This window comes from Symphalangus syndactylus, chromosome 9 (assembly GCF_028878055.3).
Source record: "Symphalangus syndactylus isolate Jambi chromosome 9, NHGRI_mSymSyn1-v2.1_pri, whole genome shotgun sequence".
NCBI classification, from domain to species: domain Eukaryota; kingdom Metazoa; phylum Chordata; class Mammalia; order Primates; family Hylobatidae; genus Symphalangus; species Symphalangus syndactylus.
In genome coordinates this window covers 62770164-62797314 of record NC_072431.2, presented here as the reverse complement: position 1 = coordinate 62797314, position 27151 = coordinate 62770164, and the positions used below count along the sequence as shown (strand labels likewise).

The window sequence follows — 27151 nt, the reverse complement described above, 5'->3', positions numbered from 1 at the left end:
AAAGTGAGGGCCTGTCGAAAGAAAGAAAAGAAGGAAAGAAAGAAAAAGAGAGAGAGAGAAGGAAGGAAGGAAGGAAGGAAAGGGAAGGGAAGGGAGGAAGGGAAGGAAAGGAAGGAAGGGAAGGAAGGAAAGAAAGAAAGAGAAAGAGAGAAAGAGAGGAAGAAAGAAAGAAAAGAAAAGGAAAGAAAAGAAAAGGAAAGAAAAGAAAAGAAAAGAAAAGAAAAGATTTTGGCCAGGCACGGTGGCTCACGCCTGTAATCTGAGGTAAGCACTTTGGGAGGCTGAGGCAAGTGGATTGCCTGAGCCCGGAAGTTTGAGACCAGCCTGGGCAATGCGACGAAACCCCATCTCTACAAAAAATACCAAAAACAAACAAACAACAAAAAAAAATAGCCAGGCATGGTGGCCTGTGCCTGTAGTCCCAGCTGCTTGGGAGGCTGAAGTGGGAGGATCGCTTGTCCAGGAGGCCAAGGTTGTGGTGAGCTGAGATCATGCCACTGCATTCCAGTGTCAAAAAAAAAAAAAAAAAAGAATAAAACATTTTCAGATATAGAAAGCTCGAAAATTTACCTCCTTGTGCATCTTTTCTTAGAAAGCTGTGGGAAGATGTGCTCTACTAAAATAAGTAGTAAACCAGCCGGACGTGGTAGCTCACACCTGTAATCCCAGCACTTTGGGAGGCCGAGGCAGGCAGATCACCTGAGGTCAGAAGTGCGAGACCAGCCTGGCCAACATGGCGAAACCCTGTCTCTACTAAAAATACAAAAATTAGCCGGGCGTGGTGACAAATGCCTATAATCCCAGCTACTCCGTAGGCTGAGGCTGGAGAATTGCTTGAACCTGGGAGGCGGAGGTTTCAGTGAACGGAGACCACGTCATTGCACTCCAGCCTGGGCAACAGAGTGAGACTCCGTCTCAAAATAAATACACAAAATAACATAAACTGAAATAAGTAGTAAACCAAGAAAGAAGAGGCAGGGGATCCAGAAAACAGGATTGAACCCAGGACAGAGGTGAAACGGTTGACAGGAGACTCCAGTCCAATGGCCGCACTCCAGAGAGGCCAGCAGCCAGCCCAGCTGGGAGTGGGTCCTGGGAGAGACATCTTCAGGAAGAACTTGATAAAATTCTCAGTGCCTCTGAGCATCTTGGCAGGAGATTTAGACTATTGAAAGAGTTGGGGTTGGATTAGTATTGAGACTATTAAAACTAGGCAGACAGGCCAGGTGCGGTGGCTCACACCTGTATCCCAGCACTTTGGGAGGCCAAGGCAGGTGAATGGTGGTGCACGCCTGTAGTCTCAGCTAATCAGGAGGCTGAGGCAGGAGAATCACTTGAACCCGGGAGGCGGAGGTTGCAGTGAGCTGAGGTCGTGCCACTGCACTCCGGCCTGGGCGACAGAGTGAGACTCTGTCTTAAAAAACAAACAAAAACAAAAACAAAAAAACAAAAAAAACTCTAGGCAGACAATCATCAAAGATAGTTATTTATAGGGAAAAAAATTTCTGGAAAGGAAAAGTAACTGCAATGCATCATCCTCATCTATGAGTACTATCTACTTAGTCATAGTACTGCAAGCCTGGAGTCAGATCAAAATTTAGATATAGAATACAAAAATTAGCTGGGCATGGTGGTGTGCACCTGTAGTCCCAGCTACTCGGGAGGCTGAGGCAGGAGAATCAACACTGTCTCAAAAAAAAAAAAAATTTAGATATGGACCAGGTGTGGTGATTCACACCTATAAATCCCAGCTCTTTGGGAGGCTGAGACAGGAGGATTGCTTGAAGCCTGGAGTTCGAGACCAGCTCAGGCAACATATCAAGACCCTGTGTCTACAAAAAATTTTTAAATCTTAGCTGGGTGTGGTGGTACATTCCTATTGTCCCAGCTACACAGGAGGCTGAGGCAGGAGGATTGCTTGAGACCAGGAATTTGAGACCAGCCTGGGCAACGTAGCAAGATCCTGTGTCTACAAAAAAAATTTTAAAAACTTAGCTGGGTATGGTGGCACACACCTATAGTCCCAGCTATTCAGGAGGCTGAGGTGGGAGGATTGCTTAAGCCCAAGAGTTTGAGGCTGCAGTGAGCTATGATTGTACCATTGCACTCCAGCCTAGGCAACAGAGCAAGACCCTATCTCAAAAAAAAGATAGAAAGAAAAAGAAAAACTGCTTTTAGGGTTACCATTTATTGAAGCTCTAGTATATACTAGACACCGTATATACAGTACTTAATTCTCACGAAAACCCCCTTTTTTTTTTTTTTTTTTTCTTTTTTGAGTCAGAGTCTCGCCCTGTTGCCCAGGCTGGAGTGCACTGGCGCAATCTCGGCTCACTGCAACCTCCGCCACCCAGGTTCAAGCGATTCTCCTGCCTCAGCCTCCCGAGTAACTAAGATTATAGGTGCCCACCACCAGGCCCAGCTAATTTTTGTATTTTTAGTAGAGACGGAGTTTCACCATGTTGGTCAGGCTGGTCTTGAACTCCTGACCTCAGGTGATCTGCCCACCTTGGCCTCCCAAAGTGCTAGGATTACAGGCGTGAACCACCATGCCCAGCCCTGAAAACCCTTTTACAGATGAAGATGCTGAGGCTCAGAGAGGTTAGATAACTTGCCTAGGTGCACACAGCTTCTAAGTGACAGAGTTTGAATTCAGGTCTGTGTGTCTGTCTTCAAAGCCTGTGCCCTTGCCTGTGTCAGCCCTGGGAGGCACTGGTTAACCTGTCTCCATCTCAATCATCCTTAGGTGTCTCTCCCTCCCCACTCCTGGCTCCCGTGTCCTCTGCATGCTGGAAGGGATGGATGGGATAAGCCTGGGCTGGGTGCCCCTGCCATCTCTGCCTGTGCCACTGCATCCTCTAGACCTGAGTCTCCCTGTGTGCCGGCAGGTTGGCGGGACGAAGACTGGCGTGGTGCGGTACGTGGGGGAGACAGACTTTGCCAAGGGCGAGTGGTGTGGCGTGGAGCTGGACGAGCCCCTTGGGAAGAATGATGGGGCGGTGGCGGGCACCAGGTATGGTGGGCTTCTTCTGGGGAGTATGGGAGGGGGCTTCTCTCCCCAGGGTGGGCGCAGGGGATGGAGATGGGACACTGGAGGAAGCGAGTGTCCAGCATGTAGTGTCAGACACCATAATATAAGTCTTTTCCCATTCCCTCCTTCCCAACAGCCCACTAAGCTGGGTAGTGGGATTATCATCCCATTTTACAGATGAGAGTATGGAGGCCAGAGAGGTCATTGTTCAAGGTCGCACAGTCACAGGCAAGCACCAAGAGAATCTGTCCCCGTGTTCTCTTCTTTGTGTCACTCATGTCTAAGTGGGGTGGGAGCCCTCAAAAAGGAGAGGGAGGCTGGGCGTGGTGGCTCATACCTGTAATCCCAGCCTTTTGGGAGGCTGAGGCAGATGAATCACTTGAGATCAGGTGTTCGAGACCAGCTTGGCCAACATGGTGAAATCCTGTCTCTACTAAAAATACAAAAAATTGGCTGGGCATGGTGACACACGCCTGTAATCCCAGCTACTTGGGTAGCTGAGGCACGAGAATCACTTGAACTGGGGAGGTGTCGGTTGCAGTGAGCCAAGATCGCACCACTGCACTCCAGCCTGGGTGACAGAGTGAGACTCTGTCTCAAAAAAATTAGCCAGGTATGGTGGCACGCACCTGTAGTCCCAGCTACTTGGGAGGCTGAGACATGAGAATTGCTGGAACCCGAGAGGCAGAGGTTGCAGTGAGCTGAGATCACGCCATTGCATTCCAGCCTGGGCAACAGAGCAAGACTGTCTCAAAAATAAAAATTAAAAATTAAATAAAAAAAAAAGAAAGGCAGCAGTCCCTGTCATCTGGCATTGGGGTCCCCTGAATGACACATGAAATAATCAGACAGTGCCCAGCGCTATATGACCAGAGGCAGGCCTCACAGATGGGTTCCAGGTCTCACACCATTTCTGATGAAAAGGAATTGACTGCTGGCGTTGCTGGTTTAGGAGGGTCTAAGGCTGTGTCTGGGCTCATGGTAGGTGGGGGAGTGATGTGGTAAGTGGACCATGTCTGTCACAGGTGTGGACTAAGGTGAGGCCACCTGAGTCCCTGTGCAGTCCCTGGAGTGGATTCTGGCCTGAGTCCCTGTGCAGTCCCTATACTGGATTCTGTGGTTGAGATGAAGCTGACTGCTCTGAGCAGGAGTGGTCACCATGGCACAGGGGAAGAGCTAGGCTTGGACCAGGCCTTGAAAGAAGGTAGGGTTTCCTTTTGGAAGAGGCTTGAGAGAGGCTATGCTAGGCAGGGGCTGAGAGCACAGTATGAACAAAGACCTGGAGGTGGGAAAAGGCAGAATGGGGTGGCAGTTGCAAGTGAATCAGAAGCTGGATGGGGGCCAGGCATGGTGACTCACATATGTAATCCCAGCACTTTGGGAGGCTGAGGCTGGAGGATCACTTGAAGCCAGCAGTTAAAGACTAGCCTGGACAATATAGCAAAACCCCATCTCTACAAAGATACAAAAATTAGCTGAGCGTAGTGGCACACACCTGTGGTTTCAGCTACCTGGGAGGCTGTGGTGGGAGGATTGCATGAGCCCAGGAGGTTGAGGCTGCAGTGAGCTATGATTGCACTGCTGCATTCCAGCCTGGGTAACAGAGCCAGACCCTGTCTCGAAAGAAAGAAAAAAACTGGATGGGCCCAGTTCTCATGGTCCAGTGTGGAATCCGTGACAAGAGAGGTCTTGAGAGAAGACGAGAATCCAGGGTTCCTATAACAATGCTTTGCCTTCCTGTTTGCAAGATGAATATTTCTTTTGACTCACTTTTGCTTTCAGAATTCAGGGGTGGGTTGGACAGCAGTCCCCATCCCACCCCAAGGTTTCTTTTTCAAGCTTTTGTTTCTCTATGCAGGGACTCTGTGGGCAGACAGCTGATGGGCATCCTTCATTCTGGGAATGGTCTGAGGGTAGCCTGAGAGTGGGGCTGCAGCTGTGGCTGGGGTCTCTGAAGAGTCTGTGGGAGCCAAGCTTAGTGGGCGTTGGAGCCCAGCAGACTGGAGGACCAGTCTCAGCTTTGCTGCGTAACCAGCTGTGTGACTGTGGGCAAGTTATTTAACCTCTCTGAGCCTAAATTTTCTCATTTGTGAATGTAGATAACTTTGGGGGATGGAAATGAGCATTCATTTAAAGAGACTGGCACAAAGTGGGTCCCGGTAATTATTTCCTACCTCCAAGAGTATCCTCATTGGCTGTTTACAGCTGCAGAGACTCTCAGACCCTACTCATCTATATCCTTTTTTTGAGAGTCCTATCTTTCCACCTGGAAGATTTCCACCTTGGAGTATCTTTCCACATGGGCCCCAAGGAGGTGTCTTTCTCTCTTTCTGCCAGGCTCTGAAGAGGCAGAGGAGGCAGGGGAGGCTCCAGGCTTTGGGGCTGTGACAGCAGCTTGGGTCTGTCCTGCTTCCACAGGTACTTCCAGTGCCCACCCAAGTTTGGTCTCTTCGCACCCATCCACAAAGTGATCCGTATCGGCTTCCCATCTACCAGCCCAGCCAAGGCCAAGAAGACCAAGCGTATGGCCATGGGTGTGTCAGCACTGACCCACAGTCCCAGCAGTTCCTCCATCAGCTCCGTCAGCTCTGTGGCCTCGTCCGTTGGGGGTCGGCCCAGCCGCAGTGGCCTGGTGAGGGTGGGGCTGCAGAAGGGGATTCTCTGGTGTGCGTTTGGGAGGGGTGAGGATGTACAGAGATCCAGGTGTTCTGGTCTGCCCCTGACTTACTCTAGTTTCAGTTTGGATTTTTGAATAAAGAAGAAAGTGCATATCTTTTAATAGGGAAAATTGAGCCATTTACATTTATTGCTATTTTTATATAACTGATTTATTGGAAGCCTAAGCCTTTCTCTGGAAGTTAAGGAGTGTTATACAGATGCAGGGCAGGGAGTTCGGGAAGGTTGGCATCAAACCCTGGATGAAGGGAAAAGAGGAGGCTGCTTGGTGGCTATGGGCAGAGGGCATTCCGTTCAAACCCAATCTAGGGTTGGAGGTTCCTCCTGTCCCAGGAAAAAGTGACCAAAATGAGGGAGTCAGAGGCTCTGGCTATCAGGAACTGACTCTCCTGAGATGGGGAGTTTCCTGAATCTCAAACATCAAGATTCCCCGCCGGGTGAGTCAGCAGGGGCCAGGATGTCAGAGTACTGGCAGGGGAAGAGCAGGACCCTGGGAGTCAAGGCACTTGGGCTCCCACCTGCTGCGTTGCTGTAGGTTAGGCTGGACAGAGCCAGCCTGCCCTGCAGTGCTTCAGATCCCTGAGACCCGCCTGCACCCACACCTTCCTGCAGCTCACAGAGACCTCTTCACGCTACGCCCGCAAGATCTCGGGCACCACGGCCTTGCAGGAGGCACTGAAGGAGAAGCAGCAGCACATTGAGCAGCTGCTGGCTGAACGAGACCTGGAACGGGCTGAGGTGGCCAAAGCCACAAGCCACATCTGCGAGGTGGAGAAGGAGATCGCCCTGCTCAAGGCACAGCATGAGCAGGTGAGTGACAGGTGGGGCTAGGAGCAGAACTTCTCCAGCCAGCCTCCTAGAGTTTCACCCACTCAGAGCGGAGACCCTGGAGGGGTGGTGCAGAGAAATATGAAGATAACACAAGCAGTACCTGTCCCCCGCTTTCCAGAGATAAGCCTCAGTGACCTGGTGAATTTCCTTCCAGTCTTTTCTGCCTAGGTATAAGGATACATACACCTACTTTCAGAATCTGGTTACAAGCTTATATATCCTGCTTTTTATTTATTTATTTATTATTTTTCTTTCTTTCTTTCTTTTTTTTTTTTTTGATGGAATCTCGCTCTGTCGCCCAGGCTGGGGTGTAGTGGTGCAATCTCGGCTCACTGCAACCTCCACCTCCTCGGTTCAAGCAATTCTCCTGCCTCAGCCTCTTGAGTAGCTGGGATTACAGGCATGTGCCATCATGCCCAGCTAATTTTTGTACTTTTAGTAGAGACGGAGGTTTCACCATGTTGGTCAGGCTGGTCTCGAACTCCTGACCTCGTGATCTGCCCGGGGCCTCCCAAAGTGCTGGGATTACAGGTGTGAGCCACTGCAGGGCTTTTTATTTTTTTTTTTTTTTTGAGACGGAGTCTCACTCTGTTCCCCAGGCTGGAGGGCAGTGGTGCAATCTCAGCTCACTGCAACCTCCACCTCCCAAGTTCAAGCGATTCTCCTGCCTCAGCCTCTCAAGTAGTTGGGATTACAGGCACCTGCTACCAAACCAGGCTAATTTTTGTATTTTTATTAGAGATGGGGTTTCACCATGCTGGTCAGGCTGGTCTGGAATTCCTGACCTCAAGTGATCTGCCTGCCTTGGCCTCCCAAAGTGCTGGGATTATAGGCGTGAGCCACCATGCCCAGCCCTGCTTTTTTATTTTTTTAAAATATTTTTAATATAAGGATGGGGTCATGCTGTATTGGTCAGGCTGGTCTCGAACTCCTGGCCTCAGGCAATCCTTGGCCTTCCAAAGTGCTAGGATTCTCATCATTCTTCTTATTTTTTAATTTTTTTTTTTTTTTTTTTAGAGATAGGGCCTTGCTTTGTTGCCCAGGTTGGAGTGCAGTGATGCCATCATAGCTCCACTCCTGGGTTCAAGTGATCCTCCCACCTCAGCCTCCTGAGTGGCTGGGACTATAGGTGCATGCTACCACATCCAGCTAAATTTTGTATTTTTTTGTGGAGACGGAGTCTTGCTATGTTGCCCAGGCTGGTCTGAAACTCCTGGCCCCAAGTGACCCTCCCACCTTGGTCTCTCAAAGCACCTCGATTATAGGCATAAGCCACCGTGCCCCGCCTCTTCCCCATCTTGATGTCTGCATTGCTGTCTATCACAGGCTTTGTCCTTACTGACATCTGACATGACTAGTCCCCTGTTGTTTAGATTATTTCCAATTTTTCACTTTTTTTGAGACAGAGTCTCGCTCTGTCACCCAGGCTGCAGTGCAGTAACATGATCTTGGCTCACTGCACCCTCCGCCTCCTGGATTCAAGCAATTCTCCTGCTTCAGCCTCCTTAGTAGCTGGGACTACAGGTGTGTGCCACCACGCCCAGATAATCTAATTTTTGTATTTTTAGTAGAGAAGGGGTTTCGCCATGTTGGCCAGGCTGGTCTTGAATTCCTGGCCTCAAGTGATCAGCCCGCCTCAGCCTCCCAGTGTACTGGGATTACATGTGTGAGCCACCGTGCCCGGCCAATTTTTCACTCTTCCTACATATCACTGCAATAAATTTTTTTTTTTAATGTATGACTGTCTACATTTCAGGTTTCTTTTTTTTTTTTTCTTTTTTGAGACAGAGTCTTGCTCTGTTGCCCAGGCTGGAGTGCAGTGGTGTGATCTTGGCTCACTGCAAGCTCCGCCTCCTGGGTTCATGCCATTCTCCTGCCTCAGCCTCCCAAGTAGCTGGGACTGCAGGCGCCCGCCACCACGCCCAGCTAATGTTTTTTGTATTTTTAGTAGAGATGGGGTTTCACCGTGTTAGCCAGGATGGTCTCGATCTCCTGACCTTGTGATCCGCCCGCCTTGGCCTCCCAAAGTGCTGAGATTACAGGCGGGAGCCACCGCACCCAGCCCATTTCAGATTATTTTTTTGAGCAGATTCTAGGGTTGAATTTCAGGGAAGTGACTCCTTGCCCCAAGCCTTGGGGCTGCTGCTATCTCGTGTCTGGTTTTTTCTCTGATGTTTGTCTCCCGTGGGAGAGTTCCCTCCTGGGCCTCTGTCCCCATCTGGGGTCTGGCTTGCCCCTCCTTGGATGCGAGGATCAATAAGGCCAAGTTCATGGCTGTGCTTTGATGGGGCACAGACAAGACAGCAGGTTTGCAAGGTAACAGGTCGTAGGCTCTTGTGGGTTGAGGAGGGGTGGCAGGTACTGAGGACAGGTGGGCCTAAGGGTCCTGCCTCTGCCTCTCTTGTTCCTGCTGGGTCCCTTCCTTCACACCTAGGCCCACTGTGCATGCCCGGCAGGTGCCAGCAGGGAAGTCGGGGTGACTGGGGTTCCAGGCCCGGCTCCTTGCCTGTCTCCCACCACACCACCAACCTGGACCCCACACCCTGGAGCACGCTGACCCTGTCCTGGCCTTCCTTGGGGGCCCAGTATGTTGCAGAAGCCGAGGAGAAGCTGCAGCGAGCCCGGCTGCTGGTGGAGAGCGTGCGGAAAGAGAAGGTGGACCTGTCCAACCAGCTGGAGGAGGAGAGGAGGTACGTGCTGGCCCACCCTTGCCCCGGGAGGACGTTCTCCCTGAGTCCCCTTAAGGAGGATGAGGAAGAGGGCAGGCTTGGGAATAGCGGACCCAAGTTCCAGTCCTGCCCCTGTCACTGCCTCTGGCTGTGTCACCCTGGACTGGTGACATTAGCTCTTGGGCCTCAGTCTTCCCATCTGTAAAGTGAGGTGCTGGTCCTGTCTTCTGCAGGCTGTTGGGATAACTCTTCATATAACCGGAGTAAAGCACCCAGCATGGTGCCGGGCACAGAGGGACACCACATTTTTAAAAATTTTTTTGAAACAGGGTCTCACTCTGTCACCCAGGCTGGAGTACAGAGCCACAATCACAGCTCATTGCACCCTTGACCTCCTGGGTTCAAGCGATCCTCCCACCTCAGCCTCCTGGGTAGCTGGGACCACAGGCGTCCCCCACCACGCCTGGTTAATTTTTGTATTTTTTGTAGAGATGGGGTTTTGGCACGTTGGCCAGGCTAGTCTTGAACTCCTGACCTCAGGCTATTCATCCACCTCGGCCTCCCAAAGTGCAGGCATGAACCGTTGTTGCACCCGGCCTTGGAATACCACATTTGTTCATTGCATAGAGTTCATTGTTCCTGCACTCTCCAGCAGAATATTGAGAAGAGGAATAGGCTGGGGGCGGTGGAAGGGAGGTTGGTTATCACACCAGGTGTCCCTGGGGAGCCATGCGCCAGGAAAAAGGCTGAATGCCCCACCCCTCCACCATGAGCCAGTTCACACTCACAGTGCGCCACTCCCCAACCCTGGACTGGGACCCATGAGTGGAGCTCACAGCTCCTGTCCTGGGACTCCATTTCCTTTTTTTTCCTTCCCTCCCTCCCTCCCTCCGTCCCTCCTTTCCTTCCTTCCTTCCTTCCTTCCTTCCTTCCTTCCTTCCTTCCTTCCTTCTTTCCTCCCTTTTTCCCTCCCTCCCTCCCTTCCTTCCTTCCTTCCTTCCTTCCTTCCTTCCTTCCTTCCTTCCTTCCTTCCTTCCCTCCCTTCTTTCTTTCTTTTAGACAGAGTCTTGCTCTTGTTGCCCCGGCTGGAGTACAATAGTGAGATCTTGGCTCACTGCAATCTCCACCTCCCAGGTTCAAGCAATTCTCCTGCCTCAGCCTGCCGAGTAGCTGGGATTACAGGCGTGTGCCACCACGCCTTGCTAATTTTTATATTTTTAGTAGAAATGGGGTTTCACCGTGTTGGCCAGGCTGGTCTCAAACTCCTGATCTCAGGTGATCTACCCACCTCAGCCTCCCAAAGTGCTGGGATTACAGATGTGAGCCACTGTGCCCGGCCTCCTTTATTTTTCTTTTTTGAGACAGGGTCTTGCTCTGTCACCCAGGCTGGAGTGCAGTGGTTTGGCCATGGCTCACTGCAGCCTCAACCTTCTGGGCTCATGCAATCCTCCCACCTCAGCCTCCCGGGTAGCTGGGACTACAGGCACACGCCATCATGCCCAGCTAATTTTTTTATCCATTCCCATTTTACACATCAGGAAACTGAGGCTAAGAGAAACAGCAACCAAGGGACTCCTGAAATGCCCTGTGTCCAGATGTCAGCCCTGTGCTGCGTGCTTCGCTGGTGTCATCGCTTTCAGTGCCATGACTGGCCAGGTGCAGTGGCTCACGCCTGTAGTATCAGCACTTTGGGAGGCTGAGGCAGGCAGATCACCTGAGGTCAGGAGTTTGAGACCAGCCTGGCCAACATGGTGAAACCCCGTCTCTACTAAAAATACAAAAATTAGCTGGGCATGGTGGCGGGCGCCTGTAATCCCAGCTACTTGGGAGGCTGAGGCAGGAGAATCGCTTGAACCCAGGAGGTGGAGGTTGCAGTGAGCCGAGATCACGCCACTACAGTACAGCTGGGTGACAGAGTGAGACTCTGCCTCAAAAAAAAAAAAAAAAAAACACAAGCAGGACCCATCTACCCTGCAGCCCTCCAACCAAAGACACCAGGCAGCAGGGACTCTGGCCAACTCGGTCCTGGGTCACCTCCTGGTAGGACACAAAGCTGACAGTGGACAGAGGTTTTCCTTGGCCCTGGATCCTCTTTACCTCCTAGACGATGCCCAGATACCTACATCTCCCTCTCCTGTCGCCAGGCAGCAGCCAGCCCCCATCCCCAGCACCCGCACTTGGGTCTGTTCTGTGGGCTTTCAGCTGGCACCTGCGCTCCATAAGCTGTTGTTACTGTCGGATTCAGGGAGATGAGGGTGTATTTATATCTGCCTGAGACAGCCGTAGTGGCCCACACATCTGGTTCCCATGGCAACGTGCCTGGGGCCAACAAACAAACACAGATCTTTTTTTGTTTTTCTTTTTTTTTTTTTTTAGACAGAATCTCGCTCTGTCACCCAGGCTGGAGTACAGTGGTGTGATCTTGGCTCACTGCAACCTTCACCTCCGGGTTCAAGCAATTCTCCTGCCTCAGCCTCCCAAGTAGCTGGGATTACAGGCTCGCATCACCATGCCTGGCTAATTTTTATATTTTTAGTAGAGACAGGGTTACACCATGTTGCCTAGGTTGGTCTTGAACTCCTGGACTCAAGTGATCTGCCCGCCTCGGCCTCCCAAAGTGCTCAGATTACAGGCACGAGCCACTGTGCTCAGCCACAAACACAAGGCATCATGGAGTTTTGTTCAGAAGGGGCCTGGGTGCAAGTCTCTGCATTGTCCTGTGCTTGCTGTGTGGCCTTGGGCATGGTTGCCTGCCCTCTCTGGGCCTCATTCCTCATTGCTATGCTGAGAGCTGTTAGGAGGCCCTAGGAAGAGCAGCTTTGAGCTTTTTTTTTTTTTTTTTCTTTTCCCCAAGACGGAGTTTCACTCTTGTTGCCCAGGCTGAAGTGCAATGGCATGATCTTGGCTCACCGCAACCTCTGCCTTTCCGGTTCAAGCGATTCTCCTGCCTCAGCCTCCTGAGTAGCTGAGATGACAGGCATGTGCCACCACGCCCAGCTAATTTTGTATTTTTAGTAGAGACACCGTTTCTCCATGTTGGTCAGGCTGGTCTCAAACTCCCGACCTCAGGGGATCTGCCCACTTGGCCTCCCAAAGTTTTGGGATTATGGGTGTGAGCCACTGCGCCTGGCCCAGCTTTGAGCTCCTATGTGTGACTGTAAGATGGGGTGGGCCTGTGTCTCTCTCCTGCACTGGCTTGACAGGCGTGTGGCTGAGTGTGTCTCCCTGAGGGCAGCCCTGATGCCTGGGCATTCCACATCCAGGGGCAGCCCTGGGAGTGGGGATTGGGCCTCTGACCCCCAATTTTGAGGCCTGTGATCAGAATGAGGTCAACAGCAAAGGAAGCCCACTTTCCCTCTCTCCTTTCCTTCCTCCCCACAGGTTGTTCCTTGTGGTAGTGTCTGTTCCCCGCAGTGATGAAAACAGTGTTGTCAGCTGGGCGCGGAGGCTCATGCCTGTAATCCCAGCACTTTGGGAGGCTGGGCGGATCACGTGAGGCCAGGAGTTCGAGACGAGCCTGGCCAACATGGCAAAACCCTGTCTCTACTAAAAATACAAATTTTTTTTTTATTGAGGTTGCATGCCCAGTGGTGCATGCCTGTAATCCCAGCTACTTGGGAAGCTGAGGCAGGAGAATCGCTTGAACTGGGGAGGCAGAGGCTTCAGTGAGCCGAGATCATGCCACTGCACTCCAGCCTGGGCAACAGAGTGAGACTCTGTCTCAAAAAAGGAAGGAAGGAAGGAAGGAAGGAAGGAAGGAAGGAAGGAAGGAAGGGAGGGAGGGACGGAGGGAGGGAAAACAGTGTTGTCACTCACATCCGCGGGCCACCCTGTCCTTTATTTTATTTCCCACCACCCTGGGGAGGAAGGGTGTTGCCTTAAACACTCCCATTCTGGGGTTATTGGTGGTTCTTCCTAGAGTGCAGGTCAGCAGGTTGGGAGGTCTAGAGCTTTCCAGGACTGTGGGACATTTTGATGGCCTCGCCTCTGGACTCTGGGCCATTCTGATGGCCTTGCCTGTCTCTGCTGTTGCTCACTCGGTGAATCCCGTTGCTCTGGGCAAAGCCAGGTCAGCTGCCTCTTTCCCTCCCCTGCAGGAAGGTGGAGGATCTGCAGTTCCGCGTGGAGGAGGAGTCCATCACCAAGGGAGACCTGGAGGTAACAGTCAGAGGCCCCTTCCCTGGGCGCACTTAGCACCGGTGCCTGGCCCTTGCTAGGGCAGATGGTCGTGAGGTCCAGCAGCACTTCTAGGCCCCCCAGGGAAGGGGCTGGGGGGGAAATGGGGAAGGATCAAAGGTCTAACGTCTGAGGTGTGAGTGGCTCAGCCCCAGGAGCTCCCCAGGGAAGCTGTGCTCCCCATGTCAGCAGCTGGATGGGGTGGGCAGGGTGAACCCAGGGCAGGACAGATGGGGGGCTGGGCCCTAGGATAGAGTGGCTGAGGTCCCCTGTCCCTTCTTCTTGGGCAATAGCCTTAAAGGTGCCCCTTTGTTCATCTTGGATTCCAGGTAAAATTTTGGCTGAAAGTAGCTTGCTGAGTCACAGAATTTATAGGTAGGAAAACTGAGGCTCAGAGACCAAGGGAGCTGGGCGTGGTGGCTCACACCTGTAATCCCAGCACTTCAGGAGGCTAAGGCAGAGGATCACTTGAGCCCAGGAGTTCAAGACCAGCCTGGGCAACATAGCAAGATCCCATCTCTACAAAAAATTTAAAAAGTTAGTGGTCATGTGCACCTGTGGTCCCAGCTACTTGGGGACGCTGAGGCTAGAGGATTGCTTGAGTCTGGGAGATGGAGGCTGCAGTGAGCTATGATCACGCCTGTTGTGTGTGTGTGTGCGTGTGTGTGCGTGTGTGTGTGAGAGAGAGACTGTCTGAAAAAAAAGAATGGATGTTGGGGCACAACCCGGCGTCAGAGCCTCAGCCCAGCTCAGCATGTTCTAATGAAGTTTCCCTGTTGGCCAAGGGGCAGGCCATGTGGTTGCTCCTGGCTGACTTTTGTATTGGCAGCTGCTCTCCTGCAGGGGTTGGATGGACTTCTGGGAAAAGCAACTGTGTTTGCCAGGAACAGAGACCCCCCTGTGCCAGCTGCAGTCACCATGGGGGCTTACTGAAGGGCTGTAGGAAAGGTCACAGCCTCCAAGGGCAGGCATTTCAGGGGACTGGAGCCAGAAACAGCATCGGGAGCTAAGCCCATCTATGTGCCCCTTACTCAGGGTCTCCCTCCGATCTCTGTCTGGGGTCAGGCTCCTGTCTGTTTCCTACTGAGTTTCTGCGCTCTGCTCTTCTCCCAGCCCCGCCCACTACCTACCAGCTGTCATTGAGAGAGGCTCTGATTGGTCCCAGGGATAGCCAATGGGCTGGCTGGCTCTGGATAGGGGTCCACCCCGGATCCAGTCGGCCCTGGCTGGGAGAGGCAGGGGGCGGGACAGACAGTGACAGCTAATTCAGTCCAAAGGGCTGCAGAATCCCCATGCAACGTTTTATTGTACCAAACTGAATTGCGATCATATTCATGGCAACCAGAAGGCAAAATGACCAAAGTCCCACTCATCCCCTCATCCCCACCCTTTTTTTAAATTTTTTGGAGACAGGATCTTACTGTGTTGCCCAGGCTGGAGTACAGTGGCACGATCTGGGCTCACTGAAGCCTCCACTTCCTGGCCTCAAGTGATGCTTTGCCTCAGCCTCCCAAGTAGCTAGGACTACAGGCATGTGCCACCACACCTAGCTAATTTTTGTATTTTTTTTTGTAGAGGCTGGGTCTCACTATGTTGCCCAGGCAGGGTCTCGCTATGTTGCCCAAGTGGGTCTCAAACTCCTAGGCTCAAGTAATCCTGCCTGAGCCTCCCAAAGGGCTGGGATTACATGCATGAGCCATCACATCTGGCCCCCATGCATCTTAAAAGTCAGAAATAAAAACCAGAGCCCGTCCTTGACCTCCTGGCCCCCTCCAGCTTTATCACCCCACCTCTCTGCCTGTCTTTATTGCAAAACTCCCCAGAAGATTATCAGGCTCATGGTCTTCCCTCCTGTCCACACTCCCCAGCTACACAATGAGATGCCCCCATTCCAACTCCCCAGCCTCTTCTGCTGGCGTCTCCTCCTTCCAGATCTCTGAACATTGGCCCATCCAAGGGCTCAGTCCCAGGCCCATTCACCCCTTGTCCACACTCGCCCTGAGAGCTTCCAGTCTGTGGCCTCCGTGCCCTGGATGAGCCCCTGTAAGTCCCACAGTCTTCCCCAAGCTCCCTGTACCATGCCCACTTGACATCTCCACCCAATTGAGGAAGAAGCAAGCACCTGTATCAATTTCCTGGGGCTGCAGTAACGCACAGCCACAAATGTGTGGCTTAAAACAGCACAAACATATGCTTTCACAGTTCTGGAAGCCAGAAGTCTAAAATAAAGGCTGGGCGTGGTTGCTCACGCCTGTAATCCCAACACTGGGAGGCCAAAGCGGCGGATCACTTGAGGTCAGGAGTTTGAGACCAGCCTGGCCAACATGGTGAAACACTGTCTCTCCTAAAAATACAAAATTAGCTGGGCATGGTGACAGGCGCCTGTAATCCCAGCTACTCCGGAGGCTGAGACAGGAGAATCACTTGAACTCGGGAGGCGGAGGTTACAGTGAGCCGAGATTGCGCCACTGCGCTTCAGCCTGGACAGCAGAGTGAGACTCCTTCTCAAAAAAAAAAAAAAAAAGTCTGAAATCAAGGTGTTGGAGAATCTATTCCAATCTAGCTTCCAGGAGGATTGCCGGCAGCCCTTGGTGCTCCTTGGCCTGTATAACTGCATCAGGCCAGTCCCTGCCTCCTGTCACTTTGCTGCCTTCCCTGTGTGGCACTTCACTTGAACATCTTATGAAGATAGCAGTCACTGGATTTAGGGCCCACTCTAATCCAATCCTAATCCAGTATGACCTCATTTTCACTAACTACATGTGCAAGACCCTATTCCAAACAAGGTCACATTTGTTCTTTATTTTGTTTAAATTTTTTTTTTTTTTTTTTTGAGATGGAGTCTCGCTCTGTCACCCAGGCTGGAGTGCAGTGGTGCGATCTCTGCTCACTGCAATCTCTGCCTCCCAGGTTCACACCATTCTCCTGCCTCAGCCTCCCAAGTAGCTGGGACTACAGGCGTCCGCCACCATGCCCAGCTAATTTTTTGTATTTTTAGTAGAGACGGGGTTTCACCATGTTAGCCAGAATGGTCTCGATCTCCTGACCTCGTGATCCACCCGCCTCAGCCTCCCAGAGTGCTGGGATAACAGGCGTGAGCCACCGCACCTGGCCTGTTTTGTTTAATTTTTATACAGATGGGTTCTCACTATATTGCCCAGGCTGGTCTCAAACTTCTGAGCTCAAGCGATCCTCCCACCCTAGCCTCTCAAAGTTCTGGGATTATAGGGAAGCCACCATGCCTGGCTAAGGTCACATTCTGAGGTTCTGAGTGGGCATGAAATTTAAGAAGACACTATTCAACCCAGGACCACAGCCCAAATTGAACATGTCCTAACCACATCTATCCACGCCTCCCCTAACACCACCCCCCTTACAGTTCTCATCTCAGGAATTGGCCCCCAAATCCACACAGTTGGCTGGGCATGGTGGCTCACGCCTGTAATCCCACTGCTTTGGGAGCCTGAGACAGGAAGATTGCTTGAGCCCAGGAGTTTGAGACCAGCCTGGGCAACATAGCAAGACCCTGTTTCTACAAAAATATTTTTAAAAAATGCGGGCATGGTGGCACATGCTTGTAATCCAAGCACTTTGGGAAGCCAAGGCGGGAGGATGGATTAAGCCCAGGAGTTCGAGACCAGCCTGGGCAACGTAGGGAGACCTTGTCTCTACCCAAAATGGAAAAATTATCCGGGTATGGTAATGCATGCCTATGGTCCCAGCTACTCGGGAGGCTGAGGTGGGAGAATCGCTTGAGTCCGGGCAGTTGAGGCTGCAGTGAGCTGTGATCACACCACTGTACTCCAGCCTGGGCAACAAAGCAAGAACAAGACCTTGTCTCAAAAAATAAAAAATAAAGGCTGGGCGCGGTGGCTCACGCCTGTAATCCCAGCACTTTGGGAGGCCGAGGTGGGTGGATCATGAGGTCAGGAGTTTGAGACCAGCCTGACCAACATAGTGAAACCCCGTCTCTACTAAAAATACAAAAACTTAGCCAGGCCTGGTTGTGGGCGCCTGTAATCCCAGCTATCCGGGAGGCTGAGGTAGGAGAATTGCTTGAACCCAGGAGGCGGAGGTTGCAGTGAGCCGAGATCACGTCATTGCACTCCAGCCTGGGCGACAGTGCGAGACTCCGTCTCAAAAAATAAATAAATAAATAAAAATAAATAAAATAAAAATAAAAAACAAAAAAGTCCTTTTGACCTTGCCTCCAAAATGACACACATCCCCACAGCTGCCTCCCTGGACCAGGCCCTAGCACCATGCCATGGATAGCCCTCTCCTTCGTCTTCTGTTCCTCCAAAGTCCATTCCCCACACTGAATCTAGTCTTTTTTTAAAATATATTTTTCATTTTTAATGTTGGAAATTTTTAAGCCTATACAAAAATAGAGAAGACAGTATAATGAACTTTCATTTACCCATCACTCAGCTTCAACAGTTGTCAACTCACCGCCAGTCTTATTTCAGCCATGCCCTGACCCAGGGCCCCCTCCCACATCCCAGACGTCATATGGCCAAATATTTTAAAAATGAAAACCAGGCTGGGTGCAGTGGCTCACACCTGCAATCCCAATACTTGGGAGGTAGAGGTGGGAGGGTCACTTGAGGCCAGGAGTTAGAGACCAGTCTGGGCAGCATATGAGACCCCATCTCTACAAAAATTAAAGTATTCTGGCTGGGTGTGGTGGCTCACGCCTATAATCCCAGCACTTTGGGAGGCCAAGGCGGGTGGATCACTTGAGGTCAGGAGATTCAGACCACCCTGGCCAACATGGTGAAACCCTGTCTCTAATAAAAATACAAAAATTAGCTGGGCGTGGTGGTGGGTACCAGTAATCCCAGCTACTCAGGAGGCTGAGGCAGGAGAATCGCTGAGCCAGGGAGGCGGAGGTTGCAGTGAAACAAGATCACACCACTGTACTCCAGCCTGGGCAACAGAGTGAGACTCTGTCTCAAAAATAAAGTAGAAACAAAGAAACAAAATAAATAAAATAAAAAATTCACCAGGCATGGTAGCACGCCTGTAGTCCCAGCTACTTGAGGGAGCTGAGGCAGGAGGATCCTTTGAGTCCAGGAGGTTGAGGCTACAGTGAGCTATGATGGTGCCACTGCACTCCAGCCTGGGTGACAGAGCAAGACCCCATCTCTAAAAATAAATAAATAAAAATTTTAAAAATATGGCTGGGTGCGGTGGCTCACACCTGTAATCCCAGCACTTTAGGAAGCCAAGGCTGGCGGATCACTCGAGGTCAGGAGCTCCAAACCAGCCTGGCTAACATGGCAAAACCCCATCTCTACTAAAAATACAAAAATTAGCTGGGCGTGGTGGTGCTCGCCTGTAATTCCAGCTATTCAGAAGGCTGAGGCAGGAGAATCGCTTGAACCCAGGAGGTAGAGGTTGCTGAGCCAGGTTTCCTCCACTGCACTCCAGCCTGGGTAACAGAGCGAGACTCCGCCTCAGAAAAAAAAAAAAAAAAAAAAAAAAAAGCCAGGAGCGGTGACTCATGCCTGTAATCCCAGCACTTTGGGAGGCCAAGGTGGGCGGATCACGAGGTCAGGAGATTGAAACCATCCTGGCTACCATGGTGAAACCCCATCTCTACTAAAAATACAAAAAATTAGCTGAGCGTGGTGGTGGGTGCCTGTAGTCCCAGCTACTTGGGAGGCCGAGGCAGGAGAATGGTGTGAACCAAGGAGGCAGAGCTTGCAGTGAGCCGAGATCGCGCCATCGCACTCCAGCCTGGGCAACAGAGCAAGACTCTGTCTCAAAAAAAAAAAAAAAAAAACTAATTTAAAAATAAAAATAAAAATGTAAATCAGATCCTGCCCCTTTCCTGTTCACACATCTAGCACTGCAACACTAGATATCATCTAGGCTCTGTAGAGTGGGCCAGAGAAGACCCCCAGGGCCCAACCCCCGCCAACCCCTGCCTTGTCCCAGCCCTGTCTCACACCCTGCCCCTAAGTTATCATACACCAGGCTTTTCTGTTTCTGGAACACCGCAAGCTATGTCCTGCCTCTGAGCTTTTATACATGCTAGTTCCCCTGCCTGAAACACTTGCACCTCTTCCTCTCGTGCCTGCCTTGTACGAGGAGCCCTTATCCTTCAGAAGTCACTGTAAATTACATGTTTCCTCTATTTCACCTTCATTCCAGTTACTCTCTCCCCAGTGCTCTGTTCATAGTGCAAATCACAATCTGGAATGATCTTCACTATTCTTTTATGGTTTGCATCAGCCCCCCCGCCCCCCAGAATATGAACCCTTTGAGGGGCCAGGCGTGGTGGCTCACACATGTAATCCCAGCACTTTGGGAGGCTGAGGCGGGCAGATCACCTGAGGTCAGGGGTTCGAGACCAGCCAACATGGTGAAACCCCGTCTCTACGCAAAAATACAAAAATTAGCTGGGCATGATGGTAGGCACGTGTAATCCCAGCTACGCAGGAGGCTGAGGCTGGAGAATCGCTTGAACCTGGGAGGTGGAGGTTGCAGTGAGCCGAGATCGCGCCACTGCACTCAGCCTGGGTGAAAGAGGGAAACTCTGTCTCAAAAAAAAAAAAAAAAAAAGCCGGGGGAGGAGTCCTTTGGAGTGGGACCAAATGAAGTTGCCCTTGAAATTGGGAAGCTGGAGGCATTTTTCTTGCCTGTGCAGGCTACCAGTTCAGTGTGTAGGATCATGCACCATCTATGAGGGTTCCAGGCAGGGCTGTTGTGCCCACCGACGGGGATAGGGGTGGCTGGGATGGAGCTTGTGATTTTCTGGAAGAGACAGGCTGACTTCTTGTTGGCACTGGAACATGCTGCCAGGAGGGAGGCGGGAGAGGCAGGGGAGGGAGGGAGAGGAGAGAAAAAGAGAGGGAGGGAGACAGAGAGGGGAGACAGGAAGGGAGAGAGAGTGGGGAAAAGCGGGGGGAATGGAGAGAGAGAGGGAGGGAGAGAGGGAAAAAGAAAGAAGGAGGGAGAGAGACAGGGAGGGGGAGAAAGAAGAGAGAGAAAGTGGGAAGGAGAGGGGAGAGAGAGAAAGGGAAGGAGAGAGAGGGAGAGAGGAGGAGAGAGAGAACTTTTTTTTGTTGTTCCTTAAGGAAAATTCAAGAAATAAAATAGGCCAAAGGATATAATCATCTCAATGTCTCTTAATGAATTGTAGGAGTATTTCTAATCAGGTGATGTCCATTTACACCTTCACCAATAGACAAGCTTCCGGGGTTTTATTACAGGTTTCACACCTAGATGCTGTTTTGCTAAGCCCTGCCCCTTCAGAACTGCCCTGCAGCTGCTTTAACCCCTTCTCTCCTGGAGTATAAAGAGGACCCTCTGGCTTCTCCCTAAGATGAACTTGAGTTTCCATACCGCTCCCAATGTCCTCACCCTTCCCGCTTCCCTTCCAAGATCTGTTCTGTGAAATGCAAAAGCCAGTCTTGACACCCTGAGAATGCTGGCCTTTGTCAGCAGATGAAGCGGATATTGTCGAGCTGGGACAAAAGTGCCCTTGTGATTTGTGGAGACCAGGCGTCCTCTGTGGGGTCCGGGGGGGTGGGCACCAATGGGGCCCGGCAGTGGGAGGCACAGCCCAGCCTCCACCAAGGAGGCAGGGACCAAGAGGATCACGAGGGGTTGGGTATATTTTGGAAACATCTTTCGTGTTATGGGTTCTTGCACTTTTAGCACAGGCCTCGGGGGGCGGCGGGGGGGGTCGAGCGGGAATCCCGGGGTCCTTTATTTATTCCTCATCCTGTGGGTCTCCTATGTGGAGGATGCTTTGCCTACAACCAGTGACAGCCTGCAGGGGAACGGGAACAGGATGGGCCCCTCCCCAGGAGCAGATCCTTGAAGAGGACCTTCAAGGTCAAGGGCTGCTGGTTGGGGGTTGGGGGGTGACAGAAAAGAAGTGAGGTGCCCATTGCTACCCCAAGCAGGGGCCAGCAAGGGAGGATGGCTGCAGCCCCGCGCCCCCCACCACCCTACACTGACCCAGCCGGGACACAGCAAGGGGTGGGCATGAGGCCCCACGCCCCTTGCCTCCCCAGACTTCCTCTCTTTCCCTGAGCAATTCTAGCTCATGAGTCTACTCTCCTCGCCTTGTTCACGGAAGATGACGCCTCCTCTCTCTCTCTCTCTTTCTCTCTCTCTCCGGCTTCTTCTTCCCTGTGCCCCCCTCCCTGCGTCCCCGCCCCCACCCCCCACCATGTCCACCCTGGGTGGACCAGACCCAGACGCAGCTGGAGCACGCGCGCATTGGGGAGCTGGAACAGAGCCTGCTACTGGAGAAGGCGCAGGCCGAGCGGCTGCTCCGAGAATTAGCGGACAACAGGGTAACCGCGCCACCCACGCCACCGCGCCCGCCTGTCCACCAGCCACCTTGTCCTTTGATGCCCCCTCCGGCTTCTCTGTTTCATTATTGACTCTCTTTCTTTAGCTGCTATCATCTTTTTTTTTTTTTTTTTTTTTTTTTTTTGCATCCCCTTGGAGGAAGGAAGTCAAGATTTAGAAATGTGCTTATGTGGCCGGGCGCGGTGGCTCACGCCTGTAATCCCAGCACTTTGGGAGGCTAGAGGGCAGATCGCCTGAGGTCAGGAGTTGGAGACCAGCCTGGCCAACATGGTGAAACCCCATCTCTACTAAAAGTATAAAAATTAGCTGGGCGTGGTGGCTCATGCCTGTGATCCCAGCTACTTGGGAGGCTGAGGCAGGAGAATCGCTTGAACCTGGGAGGTGGAGGTTGCAGTGAGCTGAGATCGTGCCACTGCACTCCAGCCTAGGTGACAGAGCGAGACTCCGCCTCAAAAACAAAACAAAACAAAAAGAAATGTGCTTATGTTCCCCAGCTCAGTGTTGCTTATTGGGGTGGAGTTGGGGGTGGGGATGGTCTTTGTTTTTTGGGAATTGGCTCCCCAGTTCGTGGCCCCAGCAGCTGAGAATGTCCTGTGAGACCCCCCAGCCCCCCCTCCCCGCCCCAATGCATTGCCACGACAAAGTGTTGGAGCTCCTGGGAATGTCCTGTCCCTGTATAGGCAGACGTAGAAACCACTGATCCATGTCTCCTGTCTCCCCAGCTGAGGAGGCTGGGGAGAGGAAGGAGGTCAGGAACTGCAGATCTCTTCCCAGTTTTTCTGGCCCAGAGAGCCTGAAACATGGGGGCAGGAGGGGCTGGGCTGAAGGACCTGGGGCTGAGTAAGGGGTGGGGCTTTTGAGGGAGTGGAGGTGTCCCCAGGGAATGGTGCTATGATGGGTCCTGGAGCCATGGAACAGCTCTGCTTGTGGGTGAAGCTTCCAGACTCCTAGGGCATGATTCTGAGTCCCTGCTCCAGGCCCAGCAGTCCCCTCCAGGCTTACCATGCACGCCTGGGACCCAGCACTCTGTGTAGGCACTCACAAGAGAACAGCCAGCCGGCCCCCCAGCAGTCCCTCTGAGAGGAAGCAAAAACAAGCAGCAAGTGATGACTGGAAAAGCACCCCATAAACAGTATGTAGATGTGGAAGGAGCAGTGGTCAGTTTCTGCATGTTGGCCTCCGTGCACAAGTGGCTGTGTGCATGTGTGCAGGTGTCTGGAGACACACAGGATCCATTTGCACACACTGGCCATTGCGCAGTGACCATGTGCTTGTATGGTACACACTCATGTGCATGAAGACTGAACGCACAAACTGACCCAGTCACCATGGATGGGCCGGAGCCCTCCAAATGCATCTTGATCTAGGGTTCAACCTGATGAAAACACAAAAACAGGGCTGGGTGTGGTGGCTCACACCTGTAATTCTAGCACTTTGGGAGGCTAAGGCGGGTGAATCACCTGAGGTCATCTGAGGTCAGGAGTTCAAGACCAGCCTGGCCAACATGGTGAAACCCTGTCTTTATTAAAAATACACAAATTAACTGGGCGGGGTGGTGCACGCCTGTAGTCCCAGCTACTTGGGAGGCTGAGACAGGAGAATCATTTGAACCGGGGAGGCAGAGGTTGCAGTGAGCTGAGATCGTGCCACTGCACTCCAGCCTGGGCAAGAGAGTGAGACTCCATCTCGAAAAAAACAAAAACCAAAAAACAAAACAAAAATTAGTTTATTGAACTAAAGGATACCTTCAGAAACAAAATGTTTAAAGCTTGTAATGGATTTAAAGCTTGAAAATATATCATTTTCATATCTATGACCATCAACGTGATCAAGGTGGTTTTTTGGAGAATGGAGCCTCTAAGAGTTTTTTGTTGAAAGTTGAGTCTGGGAGCACCCTCTTCTGCTTTAATCATTAAACTGGACCCTTCTTGGCCACTGCCTCCAGGCAGCCCCTTGGGCTGGATATCCTTCCTAGGGCAGGATAATGCAAAATTCACTGTGGCCTCTGTTCTTTAAAAAGAATGTTAACAAAAAAAAATTTCTTAATAAAAATAGAAAGAACTTTAACTCGTTTGGGCATGGTGGCTCATGCCCATAGAGTCCCAGCTGCTCTTGAGGCTGAGGCAGGAAGATTGCTTGAGCCCAGGAATTTGAGGGTACAGTGAGCTATTATTGCACGGCTGCACTCCAGCCTGGGCAACATAGCTAGACACCTGTCTCTTTAAAAAAAAAAAAAAAAAAAAAAGGCTGAGCGGTGGCTCATGCATATAATCCCAACACTTTGGGAGGCCAAGGCGGGTGGATCACTTGAGGCTAGGAGTTTGAGACCAGCCTAGGCAAAAGGGTGACACCCCATCTTTACTAAAAAAAAATACAAAAATTCCCCAGGCGCATGGTGGTGCATGCCTGTAGTCCCAGCAACTCGGAAGGCTGAGACAGGAGAATCGCTCGAACCTGGGAAGTAGAGGTTGCAGTGAGCTGAGATCAGGCCACTGCATTCCAGCCTGCGTGACAGAGTGAGACTCAAAAAAAAAAAAAGCTGTAACCTCAAATAGGTGGTTTCTTTTAACCACCAATTTGTCCAAGCCACCTAGGTAAAGGAGTGGCTACAGCTGGCTCTGTGAATCTTTGGGGTATAGCCAGGGAAGTCCTTCTGGATGCTGTGATGGGCCAGGCCTCTACCTCCAGCCGGCACTCAGGAGGGAGTGAACGCCTTTCCCTTCCCATGACCTCCACCTGCTGGGGCTGGTGCCCTCGAGTGGACGCCCCCCACCCCACCCCCACCATTGTGCCCTCCTTACCTTCCAGCCAGCCAGCCCGCTGATCCCTGTCTCCCTCTCTCCCCGCAGCTGACCACAGTGGCCGAGAAGTCGCGCGTGCTGCAGCTGGAGGAGGAGCTCACCCTGCGCCGCGGTGAGATCGAGGAGCTCCAGCAGTGCCTGTTGCACTCGGGCCCCCCGCCCCCGGACCACCCCGACGCCGCCGAGACCCTGCGGCTGCGGGAGCGGCTGCTCTCGGCCAGCAAGGAACACCAGAGGGAGAGCGGGGTGCTGCGGGATAAATACGAGAAGGCCCTGAAGGCCTACCAGGCGGAGGTGGACAAGCTCCGCGCGGCCAACGAGAAGTACGCACAGGAGGTGGCGGGCCTGAAGGACAAGGTTCAGCAGGCCACCAGCGAGAACATGGGGCTCATGGACAACTGGAAATCCAAGCTGGACTCGCTGGCCTCGGACCACCAGAAGTCCCTGGAGGACCTCAAAGCCACCCTGAACTCGGGCCCAGGCGCCCAGCAGAAGGAGATCGGCGAGCTGAAGGCAGTGATGGAGGGCATCAAGATGGAGCACCAGCTGGAGCTGGGTAACTTGCAGGCCAAGCATGACCTAGAGACCGCCATGCACGTGAAGGAGAAGGAGGCCCTGCGGGAGAAGCTGCAGGAGGCCCAGGAGGAGCTGGCTGGGCTGCAGCGGCACTGGCGGGCCCAGCTGGAGGTGCAAGCCAGCCAGCACCGGCTGGAGCTGCAGGAGGCCCAGGACCAGCGCCGGGATGCCGAGCTGCGTGTGCACGAGCTGGAAAAACTGGACGTGGAGTACCGGGGCCAGGCGCAGGCTATCGAGTTCCTCAAGGAACAGATCTCGCTGGCCGAGAAGAAGATGTTGGACTACGAGCGGCTGCAGCGGGCAGAAGCCCAGGGCAAACAGGAGGTCGAGAGGTTGCGGGAGAAGCTCCTGGTGGCTGAGAACAGACTCCAGGCGGTCGAGGCCCTGTGCTCCTCCCAGCACACCCACGTAGGCGCCTGCCCTCCTGCTGGGGCGGGAGGGTCGGGCTGGGGAGGGCTTGGGCGTTTGCTGACCTCTGTTCTGCAGCCCAGGAAGCATTTCCCTTGTCCCCGAGATCATGCCTGGGGCAGTCAAGGAAGGGGGTCACCTGGCTTAGAGGAGGAGCTCCTTGGCCCTCTGTTAGAGGGGCAGTGCGCCCTGGTGACCAGGGAGAACTGAAGCTGGTCTGAGCTGACCTGGCTGCATCCCCCCCGCACAGAGCAGGCCTGGAGAGATGGGACCTCCGTGCAGAGGACGGGCTTTGATTTACCCATACATGTCTTAGGGTGCAGGGCTCCTTAGGACCCAGGACCTCAGACCCTGCACCCTGGGGCTGGCACAGACCTGAAGGCAAGTTCTGCCTATCCCCCTGGGGGCACCCATCTCCAACTCAGAAGCTCACCTGGGGAACCAGCGGCAGCCCCCTTTCTGCCAGTCCTAATGAGACTTTAGCAACGGTGCCAACAAGTACTTCCCCAGAATGTGGGAGTTCCCGGAGTGGGGTCTGGAAGGCTACAGGGGGTGGCCCTAAAGAGGTCGCTGTCACCAATGTCAATTTTGCTCCAAATCTAGAAATTCCTTAAGCATCTACCCCTTCTTCCTTCAGCTGAACCCATCCTCCCAGCCCCTCTGAGGAGGTCAACACCCAGGTGAGCTGTGCCCACTCCACCAGGGCCAGGAAGGGCCTTTTGAGTGGCTCTGGGTACCACGTCTTATGCCAGGCCCTATGTGACTCCATTTCACCTTAACATCCTTAGATTGATACTGGCTCCATTTCACAGGTGAGCAAACCAAGACTTTCCCAGGTCCGCAGCCTCTCAGTGGCAGAGATGTTCAACCCCATTCCCTGTGGGGCTGACAGAGAGTGCCCAAGACAACAGGAATTAATTCATAGGAGGGATGGCTAGCAACGGACTCTTGCCTGTATACAAATTGTACTCAGTACTCAGGGATTCTTGAGTTTCCAGTTCCCCCACATACATTTTTTTTTTTTTTTTTTTGAGATAGAGTTTTGCTCTTGTTGCCCAGGCTGGAGTGCAGTGGTGGGATCTCAGCTCACTGCAACCTCTGCCTCCCAGGTTCAAGCAATTCTCCTGTTTCAGCCTCCCAGGTAGCTGCAATTACAGGTGTGCACCACCACGCCCAGCTAATTTTTCTATTTTTAGTAGAGGCAGGGTTTCGCCAGGTAGTCTAGGCTGGTCTTAAACTCCTGACTTCAGGTGATCCACCTGCCTCGGCCTCCCAAAGTGCTGGGATTACAGGTGTGAGGCACCATCCCTGGCCTTTTTTTGGTTTTGTTTTTGAGACAGAGTCTTGTTCTGTCTCCCAGGCTGGAGTGCAGTGGCATGATCATGGCTCACTGCAGTCTCAACCTCCCAGGCTTGAGCGAACCTCCCACTTCAGCCTCCCAAGTCACCAGGACCACAGGTGTGTCCCACCACACCCGGCTAATTTTTATAGTTTTTGTAGAGATGGGGTTTCACCATGTTGCCCAGGCTGGTCTCAAACTCCCGGGCTCAAGTCATCTGCCCGCCTTTGCCTCCCAAAGTGCTGGGATTACAGGGAGTAGGTACTGCACCTGGCCACCCTCATGTATATTCAAACCAGAATTTAGGGGT

General features: G+C 52.4%; 1 protein-coding gene across 3 annotated transcripts in view; it reads left to right on the top strand.

The window, feature by feature from the left end:
• Positions 1–27151, top strand: part of CLIP2 (CAP-Gly domain containing linker protein 2) — a 119927-nt gene that overhangs the window by 65430 nt on the left and 27346 nt on the right. For 2 of the 3 annotated variants that reach the window (XR_010122559.1, XM_055292841.1), the window contains exons 4-10: positions 2889–3013; positions 5450–5663; positions 6320–6517; positions 9125–9228; positions 13305–13365; positions 21594–21698; positions 24567–25502. Coding sequence is in view for 2 of the 3 variants with exons in the window: in XM_055292841.1 (XP_055148816.1) it covers positions 2889–3013; positions 5450–5663; positions 6320–6517; positions 9125–9228; positions 13305–13365; positions 21594–21698; positions 24567–25502 (1743 nt within the window). In the remaining variant the exon portion in view is untranslated. The remainder of the gene's footprint in view (positions 1–2888; positions 3014–5449; positions 5664–6319; positions 6518–9124; positions 9229–13304; positions 13366–21593; positions 21699–24566; positions 25503–27151) is intronic. The other variant, XM_055292842.1, reaches the window with a different exon arrangement.